The 24,798-nt window shown below is 38.8% G+C and overlaps 1 protein-coding gene across 16 annotated transcripts in view; it reads right to left on the reverse strand.

Annotated features, from left to right (window-relative positions):
• tcf7l2 (transcription factor 7 like 2) overlaps positions 1 to 24,798 on the reverse strand; it is a 153,733-nt gene that overhangs the window by 22,726 nt on the left and 106,209 nt on the right. For 14 of the 16 annotated variants that reach the window (XM_085994490.1, XM_085994482.1, XM_085994483.1 and 11 more), the window contains one exon: positions 5,255 to 5,387. In XM_085994490.1, coding sequence (XP_085850616.1) covers positions 5,255 to 5,387 — 133 coding nt within the window. Of the gene's footprint in view, positions 1 to 5,254; positions 5,388 to 16,242; positions 16,485 to 24,798 lie in introns of those variants that run through there. The other 2 variants (XM_085994494.1, XM_085994484.1) reach the window with 2 other exon arrangements.

The raw sequence follows: 24,798 nt of genomic DNA on the forward strand, positions 1-24,798 counted from the left end.
TCATACGTGGTATGACATGGTATTCAATGTACTCCAGCACCACCCAGGTACATTGAGGGTTTACATCCACAGTAACTACCGCCCTTCTCCCCTCCCCCCCCCCGCCCCGCCCCCCAGTAAAAGTTATCATTGCAGCTCTGGGATAGTGTTGAGTGAAGGTTATAGAATTTTGCCAGACAGCAGGAGAGTTGTTCTATGGCACCTTCTAGTAGCTGGTTAGAACAAAACTGGCACTGACCTGTCTACTCAGCAGTGAAACAGAACCTGGCAATATACAGCTCACTGACTGGATCAGAGGTCTACGATAATGATGCATAAGTATGCACTAGCCAAAATCTACATCCAAAGGTATACTCTCCTAAACTGCCTGAGACTAGAACAAAACAATGTGGTGTCCTTTCAGTTTTAGGGCATCCAATAACGAGAAATGCAGTGTTTGGTTTTAGCACTGTGCACTTCACAATGCATCATGGAACGACGAACCTTTTGTGTCATACAATTGCATGACGCATTATGACTTAGCCGGTGCAATTAACCGGAATTTTTTTTTTTGTAGAATTGTACAAATGGTAATATCGTAGCACTATTTCACCATTATTACTTTCTTCAATATTCCCAGATACATTCCCAACACTATCCCATTCCCAAATAAGGTCCAATCTAAGGGATTTACCAGCTGGAGGGTAACTGCCACCTGGCATCTTCAAGTTGCTTCTGTGATATTACCATGTGCATGTAGTTCAGGCAGAGCGGCTTCAGGTTAATTGGTAATAAACTCACTTCAGATTGAGTTCTTCAATTTAGAAATGGAGGTACAGAAATAAGAACTGATTCAGTTTGGTATACTCACGAAGCATCGCATCATATAAAGTCACATCTGACAGTGTGCGATATACACATACATAAAATATATGTAGCGCGCTTCAATGACCCACACACTTTAAGGCAATGCAGAAAGGCAGTATAACTTGCTACACTTACACAGATCTGCGCATGCTAAATTGGAGCATGAAACAGATGTTGAACTGGCAATAAAGAATAACTAGCACGGGTGCAATCCAACACATCACCAGAAGAGCCAATACCCGCTGGAGACCTGAACAATGATGCTTGTTGAGGTAAACGCAATATTGATCAGGAAACCCTGCAATATGGGTACTGGCAATATGGACATTTAACACGCTAAAGAAACCAAAACAAAAGAAACTAGCACAGGATTTCTGATATTTTTTATCATGAGAAGTTATAAATTTCTGAGTTATTTCTTCCTCTCTCCTTTTTCCCTTCCCAATTTACTTCCCTCATGTTGACAGTAGGGAAAGAGCTGGGGTAATCATAGTCCAGCCTGATCCTGTACTCACCCAGTGTCTAGACGCAGACACACACTTTCTTCCAGGAATAACTGATTAGCAATTTAGAGCATCCATCCATACCAATTTTTCTCTCTAACCCAGGGGCACTGAGGTCAACAGTAGCATTCCTGCTGCCTTTGTAGGTGCCTTATGCTGAAGGTTAGGAAGCAGTAAACCTAAGGGGGCAATATCTGCTTTTATAAACTAGAACGTTAAATCTTCCCATTTTATTTAAGAGCAGCCAATTCCTTCCACTTTCTGTGGTTGGAGTTTGTTCTATAAAATTTCATTACTCTTACCAGTGGAAACCGATCCAATCAGGATTCACCTGCAATAATACCCAAGTGGCTTACGGGCCTCTTAACTAGTAAAATACCACTCAGCTCCGGAATGAGTAGGAAACTGCACATTAAGCAGAGCAGCAAAAATCTGTACACCCAATTTCCATGACGTGGTTGACGTAAGAAAACTACTAGGCACTTGGTCTAAGTATTAAACAAGGCGTAGTAGTTTTCTTACGTCAATTTAATCAACTGTTTTTCAACATGGAGATCTAGTTGTGTCCTTCACTAGTTCCTGTTAAAGAATGTCCTGAGCAAGCTGGGCCCATGCCCGAGTATTTATACTCTCCCTGGACAGCGCCACCAGCAGGCCGCCCAGTATCATTTCACAAGTCATTTACACATGAATGACAAGATTCATGTCAACGGTCATTTTCAACTTTCGAAAAAAAGATTTATAGACCTAGGGCATCAGAAGCTAAGTTATATATACTCGTGTAATCAAGCCAGCATTTGAAATCAGAAACAAAAAGTAAGCTACAATTCAAGTTTTAAAAATTGCACTCATTGTTTATTTGTATTGATTGTACAGGAAATATTTTAATTAATGTATTCGTTATTTCTAGTTTTCTCTGTGCTTGTAATGATCACATTTAAACAACCCAACCGTGAGGTTTTCAACTCCCCATGAGAGTCAACTATATAGCTGGTTGGTGCATCCGGGTTTTTCAAACAGTGTCCAGTTCATCTGTATGAAGTACCCCTGAGCCCGGTACTGTTCAGCTGATTTATCAAGTGCAGTTCAAGAGCTGCATGGTAGTTGGTGGGGTAGATGCTTAGTCTTAGGTGCAGTCTGCGCTCCTGGCAACCTTCTCCTACCAATGGCAACACTGAATCAGTGAAGGTAATAAATGCAGCAAAACCCATGTTGAAAAAATACTTTGCTAAAGAGATTAGCAGCGCCATCATTGAATTAACTCCGGGTGATCAAGTGAGCTAATTCCTACCTAGTTGTTTTAATTCGCCCAGCAGAAAACTGCCACATCTTTCTCGGAAAGCTCATTAACAAGCCTTAATAAGCAAAAAGAGTTACCAAATTTACTCTTTTTGGGGGTTGGAAAACATATAGAGGCACACAAAAAGAAAAAAAGAACTGGCAGTTTCCTGGTCTGCCATCAGTTTTAATGCCCATCTTCGCCACTGTCATGTAACAAGAGTGGAAGTACCCTCCCATTAATAGCTAACTTACTCAACAGAAAGCTACACAGTAGTTAAATAACCTGACATTGCAATCAATTCATTCACTAGTACCCCAATATGGTGCCAATGCCCCCTGGTGGATAACCCATTCCTGGACAGGACTGTGGATGCCCCGGTCGAGAAATGTTATCAAACGGCAAAGGAAGCTTGCTGCGTCAACAGCATCAACTAGAACCTAGGGCATCCCATAACTTGGCTACAAGTCTGCAGTAGCCAACAGCAGTACCAGATAGAACATGCTCCTTCACTGCATGTATTCTCTGTCCCAAGCATAGAACATTTCTTGGGTCAACCTCCAACGAACCATGAATGATGGAGATACTGCAGGTCCCAAAGTGGTCTGTGTATTTTAGTAGTACTGCTACCTGGCTGAGGTCCATTAACTCAACGCAAGTCAGAAATCAAAACTGAGACATCAACTATTCAATGCCATAACCTGCTGAGCTGACAGTATTGAATCTATACATCTCAACCTGCGCACAAAAACAAATCAATGGCAAGATCTATTAGCCAACTAAGCTATGTGCCTACAAGCCAGCAGTAAAATCTGTTCTTTTATTAAACCATTGCACGATGATCTCTATTCCTGTGATCCGTCTCTCCTCCTAAATTCTGCTTCAGTAAGTAAAATAGCATGTCTGAACACGGATTATGAAAATGTCCAAAAAGCCAAGATGTTTTAATTTATAAATGATGGTGAATTGATATGCTTAAGCAACTTTGTGTTACAACTTTAAATTTCTAAAAACAAAACCTGTAATAGAAAATGCAGAGCACAAAGTTCATGAATTCGGACATGAAGATCATCACATAACATGTGAATAGGAGTTTTAACATGCAACAGCTCAAAATAAATTTGAGCTAAACCTTCAAATTAGCTTTCTAAATTCTGTCCCAGGGGAGGCTGGAGCAGGCAAGAGCTTACCTGACCAAAGAAAGGAAAAAAACCTTAAAATGTGAATAGTTGAAGTGGAGACTGGGCAGAAATAATCAGAACCTCGCCTGAGTGATCAAACTGTGGATTTCCCTGCATTCTATCAGCCTCTACTTTTGTGATATGTGCACAGAAAGAGACTTCAAACATATTAACTGATGCAAACTGCAGGAAAAGTATAATTTGCTGCAGTCAGGAAAGCTATATTGTAATGTCTGCCATTTAGGCATCATTATGTGGTGGATCAGTGGAGTAGACTGCCTGTTCGACCCTTATAGAAACTAATTCAGATTCAACTGGTGCTGTAAGCTTGCAAATTTTAGATATTCGAGCTTACAATTGCAAAGTAGCTTGTGATTCCATCCCTAGTATTGCATGTTTTTTTTAAAAACTTTTATTCGGTCTCTTCCTCTTCCCCACCACCATTCCCAAGCTGAGGCAGATAATTCGCTCTAAGGCCCCTTACCTATGGTCCTCTATAATCAAGCAAAAGAACCATGACCAGTCCACAGATTTCAAATCCCTGCAGAAAGTGGCTTGCACCAGTCTGTCCCTCCCCAAAGAGGGGATTGGATCTTCATGGAGTGAGGGATCACAAGCCAGAATCCGTGAGCCACTGGGCAATCACGGTGTTTTTCAAAAACCTCTAATATGAATGCTATGAAAAGGAGCTCTATGAAACCACAGAACATTAATTTTACCATAAACTAAAAAACTGAAATCATATTTTTATTTTGGTGCAGTAGTCAAGGCTCAATACACAGGCAATTCTGCAATTTGAATGGTGATTTCTGGAAAACAGTTCTACTGTGGGAAAGCTTTTTTTTTTTAATTTATTTTTTGAGCTGGGCAAGCAGTTCAGACTCCAAAAGGACGGCAATTAATTTCTTATATTTTTTGCCAGGTGTGCAGACATTTCACAGGCCTCCTTGAACTTCCAATTTTCACAAATAGCTTTATGTATACTTTTATGTATAATTTTAAAAGAACAGACAGAATAGGTGCAAATACCGTTCGGAAGTGCCCAGATGGAAATTGTGCAAATGTGCGGCCTGACCAACAGCACCCGTCCATTTACAAACCACCTGACCGTGGAGGCAGCAGAAACAATGCCTGGCGTGAAATTATATTTGAAAAGGTTTATTTTTTCCACCGGAAAGCAATTTATCCCTGGCAAAATTACAAGTGGAACATTCTGGCACTGAATGCACAACAATTACATTTAAATTCAATTACATTGCTGATGCACATTATTGAAAATGTATAAGTACACAAACAACATTCAACATCACTTAGTTCTGATGCAGACATGGATCTCCCCTAATGCCTTCTGAGTAAAGAAAAATTCAGAAGAATTTCATCTGAATTGCACTCTGATCCCAGAAACAAACAGCATTATCAGTGAAGAGTTTTTCCCCTTTACCTACCTGTTTTGGGGTCCACATCTGCTGGTAAGTGTGGTGGAGGGTTACCTGGTGTGAAGTGTTCATTGCTGTATGTTATCAGTGGCGTTAGCGGGTGGACATGGTGGGGGTGTTGCACAACGGGTACTTTGTTAGACTGCCAAAAGAAAGACAGGAAAAAAAGTGGATTAGACAACAGCAAACCAACCAATGAACCATGACTTAGACTAATGGCATTGAGTTGAAGGAAAGGGGGGGGGGGGGGGGGGAGAAATATTTAACAGCCTTTTGCTAAATCCTCAACAGGGGACATTTTAACAGATTAAGTGTTGCCAAAACTCAAGAGGCCTGCATTAGATGATGAATGGTTCAGATCAGATTTTATTTTGATATATGTCATCTCTCTTCTGCTTCCAATTTAAAAAAAATTGTAACAAAGGAGAGTAATTTGAATCACTCTGTTGTAAAACAACCATACCTGTTACATTTATTAATCAGGCTTTAGTTACTTAGCAAACATCCATATTTCACCAAGTCAACACCCAAAAGAAAAATCCATTAAATATGAACCATCTCAAACTAGGGAATCAGTGTCCAAAAAGGTCATCCAAAGAGAGAGAAATTATTAAAAATACAAGCCTCTTTGGGTTGCAATGATAGACAACTATGATCACAATGAAAGAGATGCTTTGCTTTTACTTGGTATATTTAGCCTGGTTTATGAATTGTCAGGAAACAAAAACATCACCTGGTCTTCTTGTCCATTTTAATGACTCCAATTCAACATGCCCCTGATACTCCATAATCATTGTACCTTTACTGTCCAACAGACCAATTACAGGTGCAATAATTTTTTTTAATAAAAAGCCAATTTTGATTAATGCCAATATAAAAATAAGCACAGTAATCAAAACACTTATTCTTCATACAACAATGAGCCTTTATCATAAATTAGATCTAACACACAGTTATTGTATTATGAAATTAAAGGACAACATGCTAGATTAAAAAAAATGGAGATATAACGCGTTCAAGGAAATATTTCCACACAGGTCTTCTCAATATACAGAAAAGAGACAACAGTTTGTCATCATCAGGTCTGCTTTAATGAATTAGTGCCATACAGTTATATATATTACACACGCAAACACATGGGAAAATGAGTACGTATTTTAAATTAGATCCTTGTTAACTATTTGAGGACTGAAAATCCGAGAGTAAACAGATTAAAGATTCACAGTAAAATAAAAATCTGAAAATGCCACATTCCAGGAGACAGTGTTATCTATGTACTACTACTTAGTGTCTCTATTACTTTGTATGTGGGCCCACCAGTGACATCTAGCAGCACTACTCCGGTACTACATTATGCTGTTAAAAAGCTGATTTAAAACATTTATCCAAAAGGTGTAGTTTTAAGAGAATATTTTTGAACTTATGAAACCATAATGGTATTACATTATCCGGTTCTATTTCAGTTACACAACACCAAGTATGCAAAAAACTCATTTGTACAGCTACTTGAAAAGATGTGCCTATTTTGAAGACCACTATTGAGGTGCAGGATCCGCAGGGTTAATATTGTCACTATTTGGACTTTTGATATAACAGTAACAACCACCAGCCCCTTTTTTAAAAAAAAACAGATCTCATTTGTTTCAATGGGAAGTAGAAGTAAAACCTTGAACTTTGGCATGAAGATTTCATCATGATGCTACAGGGCATTTCAGGCAGTGGAATTGCAGCTGCTTGCTCTTTGGGAGAAGGCTCTGTCCACTGGCATCATAAGCCTCCCGTAAGTTTCTGCTTCGGAAAGAATTTGCAGTAGAATCCTGCGAGCAAACAGCAGGAGGCTACAGCTAGTTATTTACTGTCTACAGTCTGTCCTGCTTCTAATTGGCGCCTGCTACTGTAGTAATGAGTTTACATTGAGGCGTGGACAATACAGAGTAGATCATGATTCAGTTTCTTCCCCTTCATAAATGTTTTGAAAGCCCCATCTCCTCATCAACAAACTAATTTCAATTGTAATGAAACATTTAGTAACAAAAAAAAATCAATTAGGACCCAATACAATCTGACTTCGGTCCATCTCATTTTAGAGATTCCTTGGATCCTGCACCACTTTTCCCTTCCAAATCTACATTTTATTATGCAAGGTTAATATTTCGGCCAAATTAGCCAAGACGAACTTTAACTTAAAATGCATTAACACATAGGAAAACAGTAGTTAGAACATTACCTCCTTTTGCAAAGATCACAGGTCTAATGCAGCCTAGAGTAAAGGGGATAGAATATTTCCTCAGGAAGTGCGAACAAGACAAGAATCTCGGTCATCCAGCTTCCTCATCTGTACCAGGACCTGATCTGATGTAGCCTTTAAACCACCCCCTCAATGATGAATCAGGAATTGATGCAACTCCCTTTTGAATGCCTTGCTGGGGTTCAAAAGGCAATTAATCCAACTGAGAAGTATGCCTTAAGCTAAGTTCAACTCAGGCCTGCATTTCTAGCTTATAAATAATGAGCCTGGTTCTTTGTTTTTGCACAAAATAGCTCTCTACATCCATCTCATCAATTCCTTGTATTATTTTAAAGGCTTGGGTATTATTCTCTTCTAGCCTTCTACGCTGACAGAAATAAGATTTAGCCTCCATCCATGGCACTGTGATCTTAACTCTGGAATCATACAATATTTTCCACTACACCTACATTTTATTTTTCCACTACACCTACATTTTTTAAGTCACAGTGGCCGTGCCTGTACACAGCATTTATTTTCCCTCCATTGGCTGGAAGGGTCCCAAATGAGTTTGTACAAGTCACAATCCAGATTTCATAGAATCATAGAAGAATCAGAGATTTATGGCACAGAAAGAGGCCATTTGGCCCATCGTGTCTGTGCCGGCTGAAAAAGAGCTATCCAGCCTAAACCTACTTTCCAGCTCTTGGTCCATAGCCCTGTAGGTTACGGCACTTCAAGTGCATATCCAAGTACTTTTTAAAATGCGAAATTTCATTTGGCACAAATCTACAGCACAAAACTACTCATTATGTGGCACTAAATAATGAATCAGTCTCACTCCGAGAAGCCATAAGAATTGTTGATGTGGGAAGTCATATCTATGTGGAAGTGGGTACTTGCTATTGTTTGGATTAAAGTGCATTGTTGAGGCTTTCCAGGATGTAGCCAGTGCTTTACCTGGCCTGAGAGTGCTTGATATAATGGATTCAAATAGCAGGAAAATATTTCACTTCAAGGATAACATCCCATGCCTAATAAGGAACACAAAATTCGCCAAAAATGTAAAACAAAATTGCTTCTTGGAAGAATAATTCAAAACTAACATAACGAAATAGAAGATAGCAAAGTCACCACCGGAATCAATTTTTTTTCAAGTGATTTAAGAGAGAGAGAAAAGAGAAAAAGCAAAGAAAACAAAAAAGGAGAAAAGAACAAACCAAAGAATGAAAGAATAAAAGAAACACTTCTCTCTCCAAGAAGAAAAGTACAATATTTGCATGGATTCATATTCATTTTTTTTTTTTTAAACTAAAATTAATATTGTTTACTAACACACAACATAGCAAACCACCAGTTTACGTTCCGCCCAAATGTATATTTGCATCATCCGACATTGCAGTCCAATTGACTAGTGCTCCCGAGTTAATTTGGAATTTGGTTGCCCTTTAAAACCCATTAGGTAATAAAGCATTCAGGTGCTACAAGCAACTTGTAGAGCACACTGAATAACGATAAGGTAAAAGGCAGCTACAATCCGTAACACAATACAGCTCTTCAGATTACATCATCAATCGTGCAAACAAAGCTAAGCATGAAAGATGGACTACAAGGTAGTAATAGGGCCGAGAAGAAAGTTGCTCGATAGCAAATACCGCAAAATGTGGGAATGAATTATGGCTAGAGCACATTTTATATATTCATACACAAATCTCCAGGACAGTGATATTGTATATCAAGAAAAGTACAGTTATCAGATAAATGTCATCCATTAAGACAAAATAGTAATGGAGGGAAGACCTATTCAACCCATTATCTTCTCATTTTTCTAATCTGGGGTTTATTTATTTTGGTTTAATGTAACTAATATGTGTAAATAATAGAAATATATGCAGAATTTCAACAACGATAAGTCCGAGTGCTATTTTTGTACTTTTACATCTGTCGGGAAATATTTGCATTTACTATATTTTCAAGTCAGTGAAACTTTTGAAGAGGATGTGTATGAGCACCCCTTTATTATAAATGATTAGCTTGGACTCTATAAAAAAAATATTCTTTTTTTTAAACTGACTTCTAGTAACATGCAAAGGAGAAAAATACTCTAATTTTTCAGAGCCTGAAGAAGTTAAAAATATGTAGCGTTCAAATGACAAGATTCAATGAAGCACCCCAAGTTAGTAACTGTACTGATGTTAATTCAGTTCCCTGACAAAGATTTCCCAATCTGGTCATCAGCGCCTACAGTAACAGCTTGATTTTTAAATAGGACCACTGATGAGCCTCAAACACTCACAGCCCTAATCACATATCACCAGATGAATTCAGTAAAAACTACTAAATCCACTTTTGCTCTGAACTAAGGGTAACTTGTGTAAATAGGTAATAACTCAGTACTGCACGGAAAAAATGATACAAAATGTGTCATTTTTATTATGGCAAGAATACCCCCTCCCTAATTCTTAAAGCTTTTAATTTTGTTCCTAAGTGACACCGCGCGCCAGGTAATTTTTCTACCTGAAAATACTGAACGCATTTGATTGTAAAATAGGGAGCATCGCTGCTTTATACACTTAAGATTTTTTAAAAAACAGCATAAAGATAATCAGTGCATCAGCTTGATATGTGGCCCATTTGTTCAGCTTTGTTATTAAGAGTTCTCTCCGGTATTACTTACTTATAGGGTGGGGAATAGAGAGAGGCAATAGTATTCTGTTTATTTTATTAAATAACGCTGAGTATTTATTTTTGGAATGGGTGAGGAGGGGGATCAAGATATTATTTTTTAAAAAGGCATTTTTATAATAGATGTGTCGGTTCCAACCTATATATGCCACGGGCAGTTGTGGTGATTTTTCATTATCCGGGCACTTCCCCCTGCCCAAAATGTGTCCAGCAAAAGGGAAGCATGATAAAATGGGAAATATAAAAATTATAATTGCCTATAGATAGAGCCACTGCTTTACAGTGACTGAATGTGTCAAATTCGGTTTTTATTGCACGAGACTGATTAGGGATTAGGGATCACATTCGGTGATGCTACCCATTTTTCCTGTGAAAACCACAAACCAGTGGCTCTCTCACCCCATTCTTCTTCTCTTATTGAGGTCATCTCTCCTACCCCTCGCCAGTGGAGATCATATCTATTTTTATCCCTTTGGTGGAATTGTTTTCCTTTAATTATGGTAGCCAACAAATTACATTCAGTGGGAAACTATATAAAATAATCTTGTCATTTTTCTCTATTTAAAACTGTGTTATTTGGGATTTACATGAAGGGAAAGAGGATGTTAGAATATTAAGCTGCTGCCAGGGGAGGAAATGGAGGAAATGCCTGTAGGAAGTGGGACTGTCCATCAAACAGTGGCAGTAGGCAGGCTGTGAAGGGAAACCCCTCCTCTTGGACCATTGCACAACACTTTACCCAGGAAACTCTAGAGTCAACCTCTGACCTTTCAAGTGTACTTAAGCGTCACATTCCAAATAAGCTGCAGTGGGAGATGTTTCACTAGGGTGGACCCTACACAGTATTCACAATCAGGAATGTGGCAGTCAAAGATTGATTGAACACTCATACTCCTTCCCCGCTTTTTAAAAAAAAGATTGGTAACCCAAGAGAAATGAAAGCTTGCCATTCACCTCTGATGTCATTAATCAAGAGGCAGGCAAAACAAACTGGAGCTGCTGCGACCATCTTTCTATCCAGTCCCTTCTGCTGAATGCACCCCTATTGCGTTCATCGCAGTTCTGTGCAGCTAAAGAAAGATTGGGTCTGAAAAGTGCATTTGTGCTCAAAGTATAATAAAACAAAAGCAGCTACACAAGGGGGCTTGTCAGGCTGCCTTCCCCAGGCTAATTCTGGCAAGTCCACTGCTTTGCTTAAATTACTAGCCCTGAGCTTGGCTGTACCCAGGCATGGCTTACTGTTCCAAAGCTACTAATCGTAATGGTCTGCAACACTACATTCTCTTATTCCAAAAGTCTGCTCTCTATTAACTCCCTAATTGCTGGGCAACTATGTACCAACCGCAATTTTAAAAGATAGATTTTTTTTTTTTAAAGCTATGAAGAGTTAAATTTTCTTCAGAAACTCTCTGAATAACACTAATTCTCTACCAACAGAAGTTGAAGGATTTCCTAAAAGGACAATATTTGAATCTGTGCTTTCATTTCAACATTTTCTTCACATTCTCGCCCACCAAAAAAACCTCTTCACACCTGAGTAAGCATTTTCTTCCAAATCTACTTTTCCTATTCTTATTTATACAGTGGTCTGCGCCCTTTCACAGTATTATATAGCTCATTTCTGGCCAAGGTCTTGCCCTTTGTTAACTGGCCATTGTTCCCAAGGACAAGGCCTTCATTGACTGGTAAAATTCTCCTGTTCAGAAAGAGGCCTCTCCTCTCCTCCAACAAGCGATGACAGGACCACTGACACGACAGCATACCAAGACAATACTGCACGACCAGGCAGCACAAAACCTCTCCAGAATGCTCTCACATATTTCCACGCTGTTCCAGCTGTCAGGAAAGAAAGACCACTTTCTGGCCACCCAATTGTTACAATTGTATAAGCAACCCCAAACTAAAATCATGCTTTGGGGCCTACTATCTTCGCGAGTCATTTGGTAGAGAACTCCTGCTATTAAATGCATTTCGTACATTAAACCATTACTTGCTCAGCTGTACCAGTTCCTCGCATATTTTGGGAGCAGAAAGATTTTAGTGCGTTGCAGTGAAACAGCCACTCTTGTGGTGGCATTCTCAGCTAACACCAGCATTCTTAAGAACTTTCCCACCCAATGACTATCTAGTGAGGTAAAAAGTTTCAAAAGACAAATTCACTTCTTCCCCGTACTACTCCCAGTACGGAAATAGCTGAAAGTAGGCACTTATATTGCTATAATTTAAAATAGTTGTGCAATTAAAAAAAAACACAGAAACATCAGAGTTAGGAAGACTTTCTCAATAGCCATCTTTTGAACCCCATAGTAATGCTAATGTATGGCAGAAAAAAATATAGGTCTCTTTTGGGGGGGGGGGGGGGGGGGGTGGTGCGGGTTGGGGAAGAGTGGCATGATGAGGCCACACTTTAATATACGGCTGGGACTCACTTGTGTTGTAAAACAGAATAATTAAGACTGCTAGATAAACATGCAGAGAACAAAAGACCACAAAAAGTAGGGAAAACAATGAAGAAGCGGACTTACAAAAAGGTGGATTAACATGTTATCACTGCATGTTATAGTACATTAAATACTGCTGGAGAATATTTGAGTTACTCCAATTGCAGCGTGCATTCCACTGCAAACGCAGTGGCTTACTGAAAGGAGCCCTTTATCCCAATTGCTTTAGTAATTCCACCCATTTTACACATACTAGGGCCCTCTATAAGAAGTCTTGAAGTCACACAAAAAAAAACCATTTCAGAGATTGACATTTGGGAGGTTCCTCTATTAGAGAGTGACCCATAAACATAACTTACACTGTCAGGGGTTTTTGGCTACTGCTGAACAATAAAATGAGCCACATGTGACTCTGTCAGAATATATTTAATTTGTTTTTGACTGCCCTTATTTACCCAATAAATGGGTATGTCTGTAATAGAATATGTCTGTAACAAAACCTTTACAGTTACCTGCCCAAGTTAGCTCCTAAATTAGCCAGCCTGCTGCATTTTAATACTTAAAATGTTATTTAGTAACCTTGTAAGTTTTGGATACATCTTGCACTCTAATTCACACATTTTTTTTTGTGGAGTTAATATGGGTTGCGGTCTTAAACTCATGCAATTTTATCAACAGTGCAGTTATTTAGATGGTTGTTACTTATTTCCGTTTGATAACATTGAGCCCGAGGGCAGAAAGGTCATGTTTTACAAAGCAGTTCCCATTTCTTACAATGCACATATGCTTATTGAGGAGCCTTGAGCACCGTCCTTTTCAGCAAAAAAAATCAATTTGCACTTGCAGCAGTTCAGTCTAACATATAAAAGAGTTTCACAGAGTCCACAGTACAATGACTGAACTCTGTGTAGGACGTGTGTGCCAGACTGGACAAGTAGTACAAGGAAAGTTAACTGACAGGCAATGATCGATTGGTGTTTCAGGTTGACAAATTCCAGCAGTATAAGACATCTGCCAAGCATGTGACCTGATAAATAGCAGCACCAAGGCTCAAATCCAAGTATTTATTTCAGTATAAACTGGAAAGCATTCATGTGCGAGTAAAAAAAAGTGAGGAACAGGAAAAAAAGGGACAGTGGGACCATTTTATACATACTCAATAAAGGTTTACTTTTGTATTTTCATGGCCTTCAAAAACATATGGAAAATGACTACAGTACCTTTGTGGCTATCATTTTGCCTAGAGCGCTTAGTAACATTAATGTAGCTTCAATCAGTGAAATTACCATATTGAGTGATTAAGCAACAAATATAGTAGAGGCCTCTTAATGGGAACACCCGCACGGAGAGCAAAATGTTTCCATTATCCAACTACAGTACTACTAAACAAATACAAAAATCTGAGTGGCAATCAAGTGCGTATTGGAAGTGTCAAAAACTAAAGTCATTAATTGATCTTTAACAGCAGGTTTACAGGATGTGAAGAGAATGTAGAACTATTTCACTGCGTTTTGTTAGAAGTGCATTTACTCAACACAATCAAAGTGAAGCCCGACCAACTCCCATCGCAAAGGGTCCTAAGCACTTGCTTAAACACATTTACCTACTACAGTACTTCGGTTTATCTCTCTTGATTCAATCATGGAACAGTTACAGCTTTGCAACAGCAGGCCAAAATGTTCATACAAACCATCAGTCTCGCCATTAGAGTAGATTAGGATTAAAATCAGCCATCAAGTAAATGTTCCCTCTCAATTAACAAATAGTTTCATTGTCTGGGGTGCACTGTACCAGGTTTAAAATAATAAGTAAAAATGATGCTCAAACAGCAACATACGTGTTTAAAAGCAGGGGGGGGGGGAAGGGGGCACTTCAAAATGTTGCAGGGGGAAAATATTCTACAAAGTAGATTAAAGTTTTGGAATGATATGTACTATATTTAACACGCTTAAAAGATTTAGTTCACGTCCATAATGATGCAAGTTCATACCACCTCAAAAATAGCAATTTTCTCTACAATGGAAATCTGCAACTTAAAACTCTGGACATGATTACTTCAACACCAACAAGTTCTATGAGAAGTTAACATACATTATAATTAATGCTTTAACAATTCACACAGGAATGCTCAAGATTTGCTGTAAAATGTCCCGTCACACACTTAACATGTTTGCGTAGTTGTTGTTCAGATGCCAGTCCATACCAAATATGTATTTAAGTGAAATACAACCGTAACATAAAAACGTTCTGTAAGTTAATTATATGGGGGAATCACAGGGAGCATTTATCAAAAAATAATAAAATTTCAGCCTTAAAATGCTCATTTTTTTTGTTCTGGTGGTATGTTCAGAACATCTGGCACTAATTTTGTTCATAGCAGGAAAAAGACAGCCCCACAGCAGTGGAATATATATACACAAATAAAAACCTCAACTTATATACATATTTTTTAAAAAACATCAGATTTGTTTTTAAATCCAACAAGAATGCGTAATATCAGACCCAAATCGCCATTTGGGTACGTTCTAAAATATCATTGAATGGAAGGCTTTTGTTACACTACCCCACGGAGCACGAAGAGATGCCAAAACCTCAAAAGTGAGGTTTTCCTGTAAACTCAAAAGGACTGTTCAGAAAGGCTCTGTATATTCCTTTTTAAAATTAAATAAAAATCTTCCGCTCCCTCACAAAAATCTAAATGAAAATGATTACATTCGATAACACCAACTTGCTGTCTAGGATTCTACAAATACCTATTATATCTGAAGAACACCATGCTTCTAATAATTTATTTAAATTATTTTTTTTATATACACTTCAAATGAGTAAACCTTCGGTACATCAAATTATGTGCAATCTTGGAAGTATTAACGGACATTGTACAAGTTTTAAAGGGAAAGAATACAGGGCAGGGAGAAATTATACTACAGTATATACTACAGCAATATTTCTTTCACATTTAAAATGCAAGGCGCTTTTATTTATATAAAGGAAATTAAAATATTTTGGTTTTCACGCTCTAACTGATGTCTGTGATAAGAGATAATTAAGAAAAAATGCAACTTTTTTTCTCCCCACCCCCCACCACCCCCCTCGACATGACAAGCATAGATATTACAAGAAAAAAAGCCCCGTTTTACATTGGGTTTTGTACATGATTTGCACACTGTTGCATTCAAAACAGCTTCGATATTTGAGCTACATAAGCAACTCTTCAAGGTATCAGAGCACATCCCACTTAAATTTTAAAAGTACAATTTAACTAAATGGAAGCATGGCAGTGGAATGTCGGAATTAGTCTGGCTACAGTTCTAAAATGTAAATTCTGCACTGCAATCTACGAGCGTAGAATATCCCGTACTAGGCAGCAATACAGAAAAAAATAAATCAGTATCGAGCTGGTTAAAGCAACTTTTCTAAAGAAAACCCAATGTCGTGCTGCCTGCAATTGGATTTTCCTTTTTTTGTTTCTTCTTCACAGAACAGATTCTTATGAAAGCAGCGACACAAAGGTCACAGTTTCAAGTGTTGGATAGAAGGTCGCTGCCTGAGCTGACCACCTCTTAACCACAGTAACTGGCCTTATCTGAAGCCCATCGTGTGAAATAAAATACAAACGTGCACTGTAGCGTACAGTAACTTACCCAGCTGTTTAGATTGAGGTGCCAGCAACCAAACTGATGGAGAAAGGAGAGCCCAGAGGCTAGCGTTCCTCCTTTATTGTTCCCTTCTTCCATTCCCAGCAAAATTGCATCCCTCGGGTACATGCCGCTTTGTCTTCTGTTGTCTCTTAACCTCTACAACTTTCCCCCCCTTTCTCTCTTGCTTCGGTGCCGACTGCGCTTTGTTTCTTCCTGGTTTTTCTAGCGTCTTTTTTTTTTAAAGTACTAAAAAAAGATGTCTCAAAAGATCAAGAGCTTTCCAGTTCTGTGGCCTGGTGTTTTTAGAACCAACATCCTCATTCAAGTTTGCCGTTAGCAGCATCTTAGTCCCGGTGCAGTCCTATATCTGCCGTACAGCAAGCACCAAAATTTAGGGCACACTCAAACGATAACATAGATCACTGCACCAAAATGCTCACTTAGAAATGAGTAAGACCGCACACACGGGTGTAACCCCATGCATACTATTTATTTTCTTTTCAAAGCCTACAACTCTCCTAGGATTACCAAAATGACAATGCTGCAACTCTATATGGAAAGGTATCAATAAGTGCAGGAGTGAAGAGACAAGCGTTGGTTAAGGGAGCATGATCAACAAACTGTAGCATGCAGTCACATCTGTGGGAATGTCAAATCCCTCACGCTGAACTTCTGGGGGTAGAGCTGCGAGAAAGCTCTTATTTTTTTGACACAGTGACATTATTATATATATATCATACATATACACACTCACATACATATAAATATATAAAAAGACACCTGTGAGGTCTTGCCATCAGTCCCAGCAGGTTTTTTTTTATTATAATAGAAAATAGGGGGGGAAAAAAGGCAAAGCACTAGACCTCACTGCAGCTTCTACTGGCTGACCTCGGCTACACACAATATACAAGAGCAGCTTTTGTATTGCAAGGATTCTCTTTCGGAGTTGCTCTTTGCATACTGCTTCCCGTCGCTAATTGCATCCCCAAACAAAACCCTCTCCATCTCCAAATTGGGGGCAGCTCATATGTTCCAGTAAATGCTTTTCACAATAGAAGCAAAAGTAATGAAATGTTCCCATTAACCCTCACCCCCCCTCCTAAGTATAGGTGGCATACAGCCCACGACACCACCACCCCGCCCCCCCCCCCCGCAAAAAAACCCCAACTTTTTAAAAACAAACTTTACACGCGTACAGTTTTAAACTCGTTTAGTAGATTCTGCAGAACACTTAACACACTTCTTCCTCTCATCTATCCGTACTGCGCAAGAAAAGTGACAAGACACGAGAACAGGAGCAACAAAACAGTGTGCCGTTTTTCCCTCTTTATTTAGTGCCCTGCACTAATCTGGCCTTCGCGTGCAAAGTGTCGGCCAGAAATCTTTAAGGCCTTAATACCAAAACAAAACCTTTGAATTCCCTTTATATGGTGCAATACAGGCGCTAACAAAGGCAATGAGGCTACAGTTTGACATGTAAAAAGCCCAACAACGAGGCAGCTAATTACATTCCCTCCCTCTATTCACGGTGGCCACCACACTCCAGCAGCTTCCTTTGTCACACGTGCAATTTCTTAAGTAAACTGGGAGTTTGGTTGCTGATGATGGACAGTTACTAATCATTTAGCACAATGAGCGCTAAGTGTAGGCAGAAAGGATGGGCAACTTCAACACAGATTTCTTTGGGCTTGGAGGATGTGAGAAGAAAAAGGAGCGGGAGGAAAGCTCGCCACAGACGACGAAAGGTGAACACTTAAAATACCAGACCCTTTCAGCTCACATATTTACCTTGCATCTACTGAGGGGAGGGGGGAGGGCTGGGGGGAGATGTGGAGGGAAAGGCAAAAAAAAACTGTGGGAAAGAGAGAATGCAAATCAAACTTGCCAAGTCAGATCAACTTCAGCCATTACATCAAGCAAAAAAAAATCTGAATACTTCCTTTACTCAATAGTTTTAAAAAAGTTTTTTAAAATTGCAATTAAAATGAAACACATTCTAAAACACAATGCATCTAAGTCATCATATTTGTCTATCTGAAATAACGCTTTTCAAAAGCATATTATAACATTCAGCCCTTCTTAAAATTTTCTAACTTACCATTTACACCTGCTCAAATTACGATGCTTCACACTGCCTGAATTCAAGCATGCTGCCGTTCCCGTGCTACAGCACAAATCAGCCAGCTCTTCATGATGTGGGCAGATCCACTGGAGGGCAGCACCCTACCTGAGCCACTTACAGCCGAGATGCTGCTGAGATAGGGACACGAAGCGATTGCATCCAACTCCAGCTCTCCAGGAAAAGATGCTCAAGTTCAGGTCTATTCAGTGAATTACCTTGCTTCATGGGAAAGAGATAATGAGATGGCAGCGCTCATTTGATCAGAACCAGCCCCAAACCACTCTTAGCAGTTCAGAAAGGAACAAAAGAACAACAGTCGCTTGCTTACTTGAAAACATTAAAACCAGTTGCAGCCTCCTATAATGTTAAATCGGCTGGTACTTTGAAACCACAGACAAAAAAAAAAAATTTCCCCCCCTCACCCGAGGTATAAAGGCTAACCTACCGTTTATTTTGCCCACATAACCAGCTCAGTTAAACACACTCGTCGGGAAATGCCAAACTATGCAATAATTTTGATACATCGATTCCAGGTAAAAAATAAAAATAAAAAGGCAACTTAGCAAGTTGTATATCTGCACTCTAATATTTGCCACAGTCGAATGTGGCAAGCGGCTCCATAAAGCTTCACTGCCCACTTTTGAAGCCTGCGTTACTAACACACGCAGAATGACACCGCTGAGCGCCTTTAAAGGATACTAGGAAAAAAATGACTATTGATCTTCAAATGGTGATAATTGAAAAGATCAAAAGATTAAACAAAATCAAAAAAATGCGCTGACTTACCATGTTATGCTTTTTTTTTTGTTACAACTTGGTTGAAATTTCAGTCAAACAAGCTTCATCGGAGGTGTCAAATTTTTTGGCGGACTGTGATCGTATTACTTCCGCAGCCTTGCCTCACAATACTTCAGAACTTTTTACCTAGCTTTGGTTTACTTTGAAAGCTGCAGCTCAGCAAACCAGCACAAATTATCTTGCCACCTTCTACAGCTCTGATGCTTTGGCCGCTAACTTTGGAAGGCCCTTTACTACTGCATCAAAATTAGCATTGTCAAAGCAGTTAATGAATATTAATACTGTATTTGTCATTGGAGCTGGCCTGATGCTGAACTCCGAGCCATCCATCAGGGACAAGATTAAGAACACAATTATTTCTGACTGACAGGGTCCAAATCTGCTAGACTTTTTTTTTTGCAATCTAAAAAAATAAGAGACAAAAAAAAAACAACATCTTATGGGTTCCCCCTGGGGACTAACAGTCAGATTAATACACTTTTAATGAAGTGAAGGCTATTAAGTATGAAGAAAAAGCAAACAAGATGTACAAGTCGAACTTACAAATGCGGCAAGGTGGCTGATAAAAATTAAAAGAATGGCATATCTTTTTCGACAGCTGTCTGAAATTTTTCTTCAGAGCTTTCTGGAGTGAAGAAAGAATCTTTCTTCCCAAATCTGCATCATTTGAATAAGGAATGCACTGTTATAACCCACATGGGATAATTGTCTCTATCTTACGTCTTAACAACATCAACTCAAAGACAGGATCCTAAATAATTCCTACACAAATATTATAATCAAGACTTCTTTAAAAGCAATCGACAATCATGATTATTCTCTCAATTGCATTTGCATAAACCATGTTGCTAAAAATACTTACAAAAAAAATATAAAACGCTGAATAGACTTTGTGCAGACTTTACTATAACCATAATATAGGTTACGAAAAATTATTTTGAAGGTATAAAAGGCCAAGTTAAAGCATATTTAGAAACCTTAGAGCTACTTTAACGCTGACAGTTTCCGTGGGAATTTGGAAAAGTCGTGAACATAGACAACAAAAGGCAACTTAGTTCAACTACATTTCTTTAGTTGCCTTTTATTTGCAGCTAAATATCACTAAAATTCCCTGTGTGTAAAGTCACGCTACTTGTCTTGATCTCAAGTAACAGAACTATAAACGCACAGTAAACAACTTTTGCCGTTACGCGTATTTACTTTCTCGCCACCTCCCGCAAGCTATTGCTCCCTGGATTTTGGTCAATTTGCACAAGATTTTTTTTTTTAAATCGGCTACAGAAAATGGCCTTGCCGCTCCTACAGGTTTCATAATGGGAGACAACGGAAAAGTTCAGATGCAGTTTTAAAGCACAAAGGAAGTTTGGGACTATAGTCATTTGAATTGCAAACCTAAAATGTTTAATTTCTCAGCCACCCTTCAAGAATAATGCCGGTGCACCAAATATTGGCAAGCATAGAACTGGTCTTATCCCCCCGCTCACGGGGCTCATTTTCCTTTCTCTGCAATGTTAAACCTTTTAAAGCTATTTTATTTAAGAGGTGATTTAAGGTTGGGGAGGAGGAGGAGGAGGAGGAAAATAAAAAAAAGGAGAAAACTGACAGATGCGACAGTTAATGCCATCTGACCAGTGAAACGAGGGGGTCTGGGTCAAGCGACTATGGCTGCCGAGCTAATCTACTGCTCTCACTGACCACCCCACTGGCTGCTCCTAATACCATTAGCAATCCTTAGATGAACATTCTAAATTGGAGTTTTGTCCTCCGATGAGCCAGTCTGACCCCGCTGCAACAACCCTGGAGCTCCATATGCAGATGGTAAATCTCCTGAAAACGCTTCTTTCAGCTTTAAGATTTTTTCCCCCCTTGCGCCCAGTCCTTTTTGTTTCATTCGATTCTCTTTGCCCTCTCTGATTTGAAATAAACACCACAAGCGCGAAAATGCACCCTTTTTTCTAGCCTGTTACTTGTACCATTCAGTTTCAGGAGTACGTCCGTCCTGATACATTTCGAACAATCTATTGGTGTTTTTTTTTGTTTTACCGGTCTTTGGGTAAATTACTTTTACGCTGCGCGTTCTTAAGGGGGGGAAGAGAGGAAAAGAGAAAATGGAGGATGCTTGTGAAAACTGTCAGATTTGAAGCTTTCTAACCAAGTGAAGTTAGAGGCTGCGGACTCTGAAGCGGTGGGTGCAGAAAGCATTTGCCTGACAGAACATTTACGGCAGACAGCTCCCGCTACCTCTACTTACACAGCACGATCACATCAGCCCTAGTATCAAATTAACTCACTGACTTTGAAAGTTATTGATCTGCTATTAAGACACTAGTGAACTTGATGAAATCAGTGCTGTAGGTGCAGTGAAGACTTCAAAGTCTCACACAGACACATAAAACAAGTTTCTTTGATCCTTTTTACGATCCGCAGAGGGTTTAAAGCCCAATTCTCGATGTGCTGCTCTTCACACTCGTCAGGTCTGATTTTTTTTACCAATAGACAGCTTGATAATGTTAATAGTGCATATTTTAGCAAACAACTAATTCTAAACCAATATCTTAATCTGTTCAGACAAACAGCATCATTTATTTAAACATGCCAAACAAAAACCAATTTCACCTTTATTGCTGTCTGCACTGCAGGAATCAGGAATTAGGAATTTTCAATGCAAGCAGTGTACACAGTTCTTGCCATTTCTACATTCACTATTTTATTAAAGAGACGACTAATTTGCGCAGACATACTGAAATCCTTACTTGAAGGATTGACCATTAATATTTACAGCAAAACACCGCAAATAAGTAAATTCATAACTTATTTTATGGATTTATTGAACAGATATACAAGTGCAGAATCTATAACTATTATTCAAAGCTACTCATTTTTTTTTTATAAACACAGAGTAGATTTTATAAAATAGCCAAAAGGCTAAAGGAACACAATGCTATAATAACTAGCAGTACTGGCGTTAGAAAAGCAACAAAGGCATTGAAAAGTTCAAGTAGGAAACTGCTTCATTAGATCAGGGAATGATTTTACAATAACAAAAAAATTGAAATACAAAACTCAGTATGATTAAATGGCCCTTAAATGAGTCCCTAGATCATTCATTAGGAACCACAATTATTTCTTCTACACAGAACACACAACATGTCAACTTGAAAAATTAAGATATTGGCAAATAAAATATTTAAATTATAATTTAAAATGTTGTACACATTTGCAAAAAGACAAATTTGCAAAAAGACAAATTAATTACTTTTTTTTTACAAAGATCTGGTACACTATAACATTTTTAAATTTTAACTATTAGAGAATTGTTTAATACTAGGAGTAGATGCAAATATTTGTATTTTTGAAGGGTTGCATTTATTGTTAAATGTATTCAGCAAAAGTGACAATTTATGTAAGCACAGAACACGTTCTCTTAATTATGAGAAATAGCATGTTACTGTAAACAAAAACATCATCAATTGCAAGGACCGCTGCCATGATTTTACCATCAAAACCTAGAAACGGTTCATGCAAATCTCTCTTTTAGACAGTTCTCACCAAAACACTGTTCACTAATGAAATCATCTACAATACAATTCAGGAACAAATTAAGTTTTTGTACTAGCTACTGGGGTCCCACTTACAATTCTAATGAAGTCAACACTCCAATAAGATGTGTTCAGAAAGTTTCCTGGGCCACCAGCACAGAGATCCTTTTCACCAATTAGTGCAAAGAAAAAGGGGAAAAAACAGAGTGCCCGTACTCAAAGAGCTAGGCCTTACGGCAAATCTGTCATGTCGACTGAATTGATCAACGGGACTGGTATTTCTAATGGCATCTTGTCAGGAAAAGTCAGCCATAGGGAGCCACCTGTGTTACTCTTTGCAGACAGCTAAAGAGCTAGATACCGATCTCAGGCAGCATCTTTTACTAACAATTTGGGAGAGCAGTCTGCTTTCTACTGCAGTACAACTTGTCATTCTGCAATCATCACCTGGCTCCCTTTTTTCAGCAATGGTTATAAGCTGAACACAGCTCCTCTGCAGACAGCCAATTTACCAGAAACTCGGAACATTACAAAACGGTGAAAATTATCCATTTCTAATAAAACCAATTAATTGTGCATATCATTATGCCCATGGATTCTCTTCTCTTTAACCCCAAACAGAACCTAGATTTTACAATATAACAAGAGTACAGATGATGTGAAGTCATTTTTGGCCAAGGAATGTTTTTCCTGGTTCAATAATACAGCATCTGAAATCTCAAGTCAGTTCTTCAGCCAATAACGTGTTCATGAACTATTTTGCAGTATGGTACCATAAACATTATACAATATATGGACGGCCAGATATATACCAAATACATTATTGAGTTCCACAAAATGAATTACGGAAATTAGGAATCTGAATGTAAAAGCCGCTAAACGCATATATTTTTATATATATATATATTTTTTTTAGGCGGTCTAGTTTGTTAAGCGAGTCAAAAACACTTGGCTTGCAAATCACGTATTGCAACCTTTCTTGCTCTCATCAGTCAATGAAATTCTCAGGTTCTTTTTTGCAGCCTGCGGCGGCGGCTTTGCCCAGGGACATATACCAATAGAAAAATTTTCATCGTGTTAGCATTTCAAATGGCAGAAAGTGAAAGGAAGCCCTAACTGATCATAGCCTGCGGAATTAATTGGCTATCCTCTGAATAATGTCGCTCACCGAATATCCTTGGGAGACGAGCACTAGCCGAGGCCACGTTTTGTGCAGCGGCTTCAAAAAAAAAAAAGCGCTTAGGGGGTATTGGCTGTCTTAAGACTTTAGCGCATTTCCCCAAAGACCAAGAAAACAGAAACAGCGAGCCTCGCCCAACTAATCCATTTGGTAATTAAACGCACAATTCCATTAAGCATTCTTCCACCGTTTCAAAATTATGTGAACAATAGATTCCGATCGCTCTAAATTTATATGCAGGATACTATATCAATGCAATGAGCGCGGCTGGAAGCATTCGGTTTTAAGTGAGGAAAATTTAAAATATTCTCGGCTTTTGGCCAGTTTTAAAACAAAGAACTCAAGTAGACGCCATGTTGCTACTTGTTTCATTCTGTAGGATTAAAGTTTGAGCTTTTTTTCAATTCATCAAAGGATATGCAATGACCCTGCTTGATATGAGTATACCTCTCTTTAAGACACATCTTAATCTAACCTTTTTAAGACTCTTTGCTTTCAAACTCAAAACAGCATTAAAAATAGGCATTGTTGGTCAGCCCTGGGAGACTGAGCTCCTGGCTTTCGCTGGCCAGGGCAGTGGCCCTCTGGATACACAGCTGCTTATGCGACCAAATAAGCTCTGTACAGCAAAGCAAAGCAAAGGGGGGAAAAAATGAAAAGACGAGATTAAGAATCTTCGCAAATGTTCCATCTTTCGTTATCGACTGCAGCCTAGCGTGAGGTGTCAATTTTCAGCTCTAAAGAGAGGACACAAATTCGCAGCGGTCCCATTATGCGGTCTCTTCGCTCATTGTATATTCCGTCAACGAAGTCAATCTTATTAACTTCCGCTCTGGTTCACACATGACATTTTCTTCAATTTTCTTGCCAACATCAAAAACATCAATTAGCAGCTAGAAAATAGGAAGGAACAAATGACA

The sequence above is a fragment of the Somniosus microcephalus genome, chromosome 8, assembly GCF_052327205.1.
Source record: "Somniosus microcephalus isolate GS21.2 chromosome 8, FLI_Smic_1.0, whole genome shotgun sequence".
Classification (NCBI taxonomy): Eukaryota; Metazoa; Chordata; class Chondrichthyes; order Squaliformes; family Somniosidae; genus Somniosus; species Somniosus microcephalus.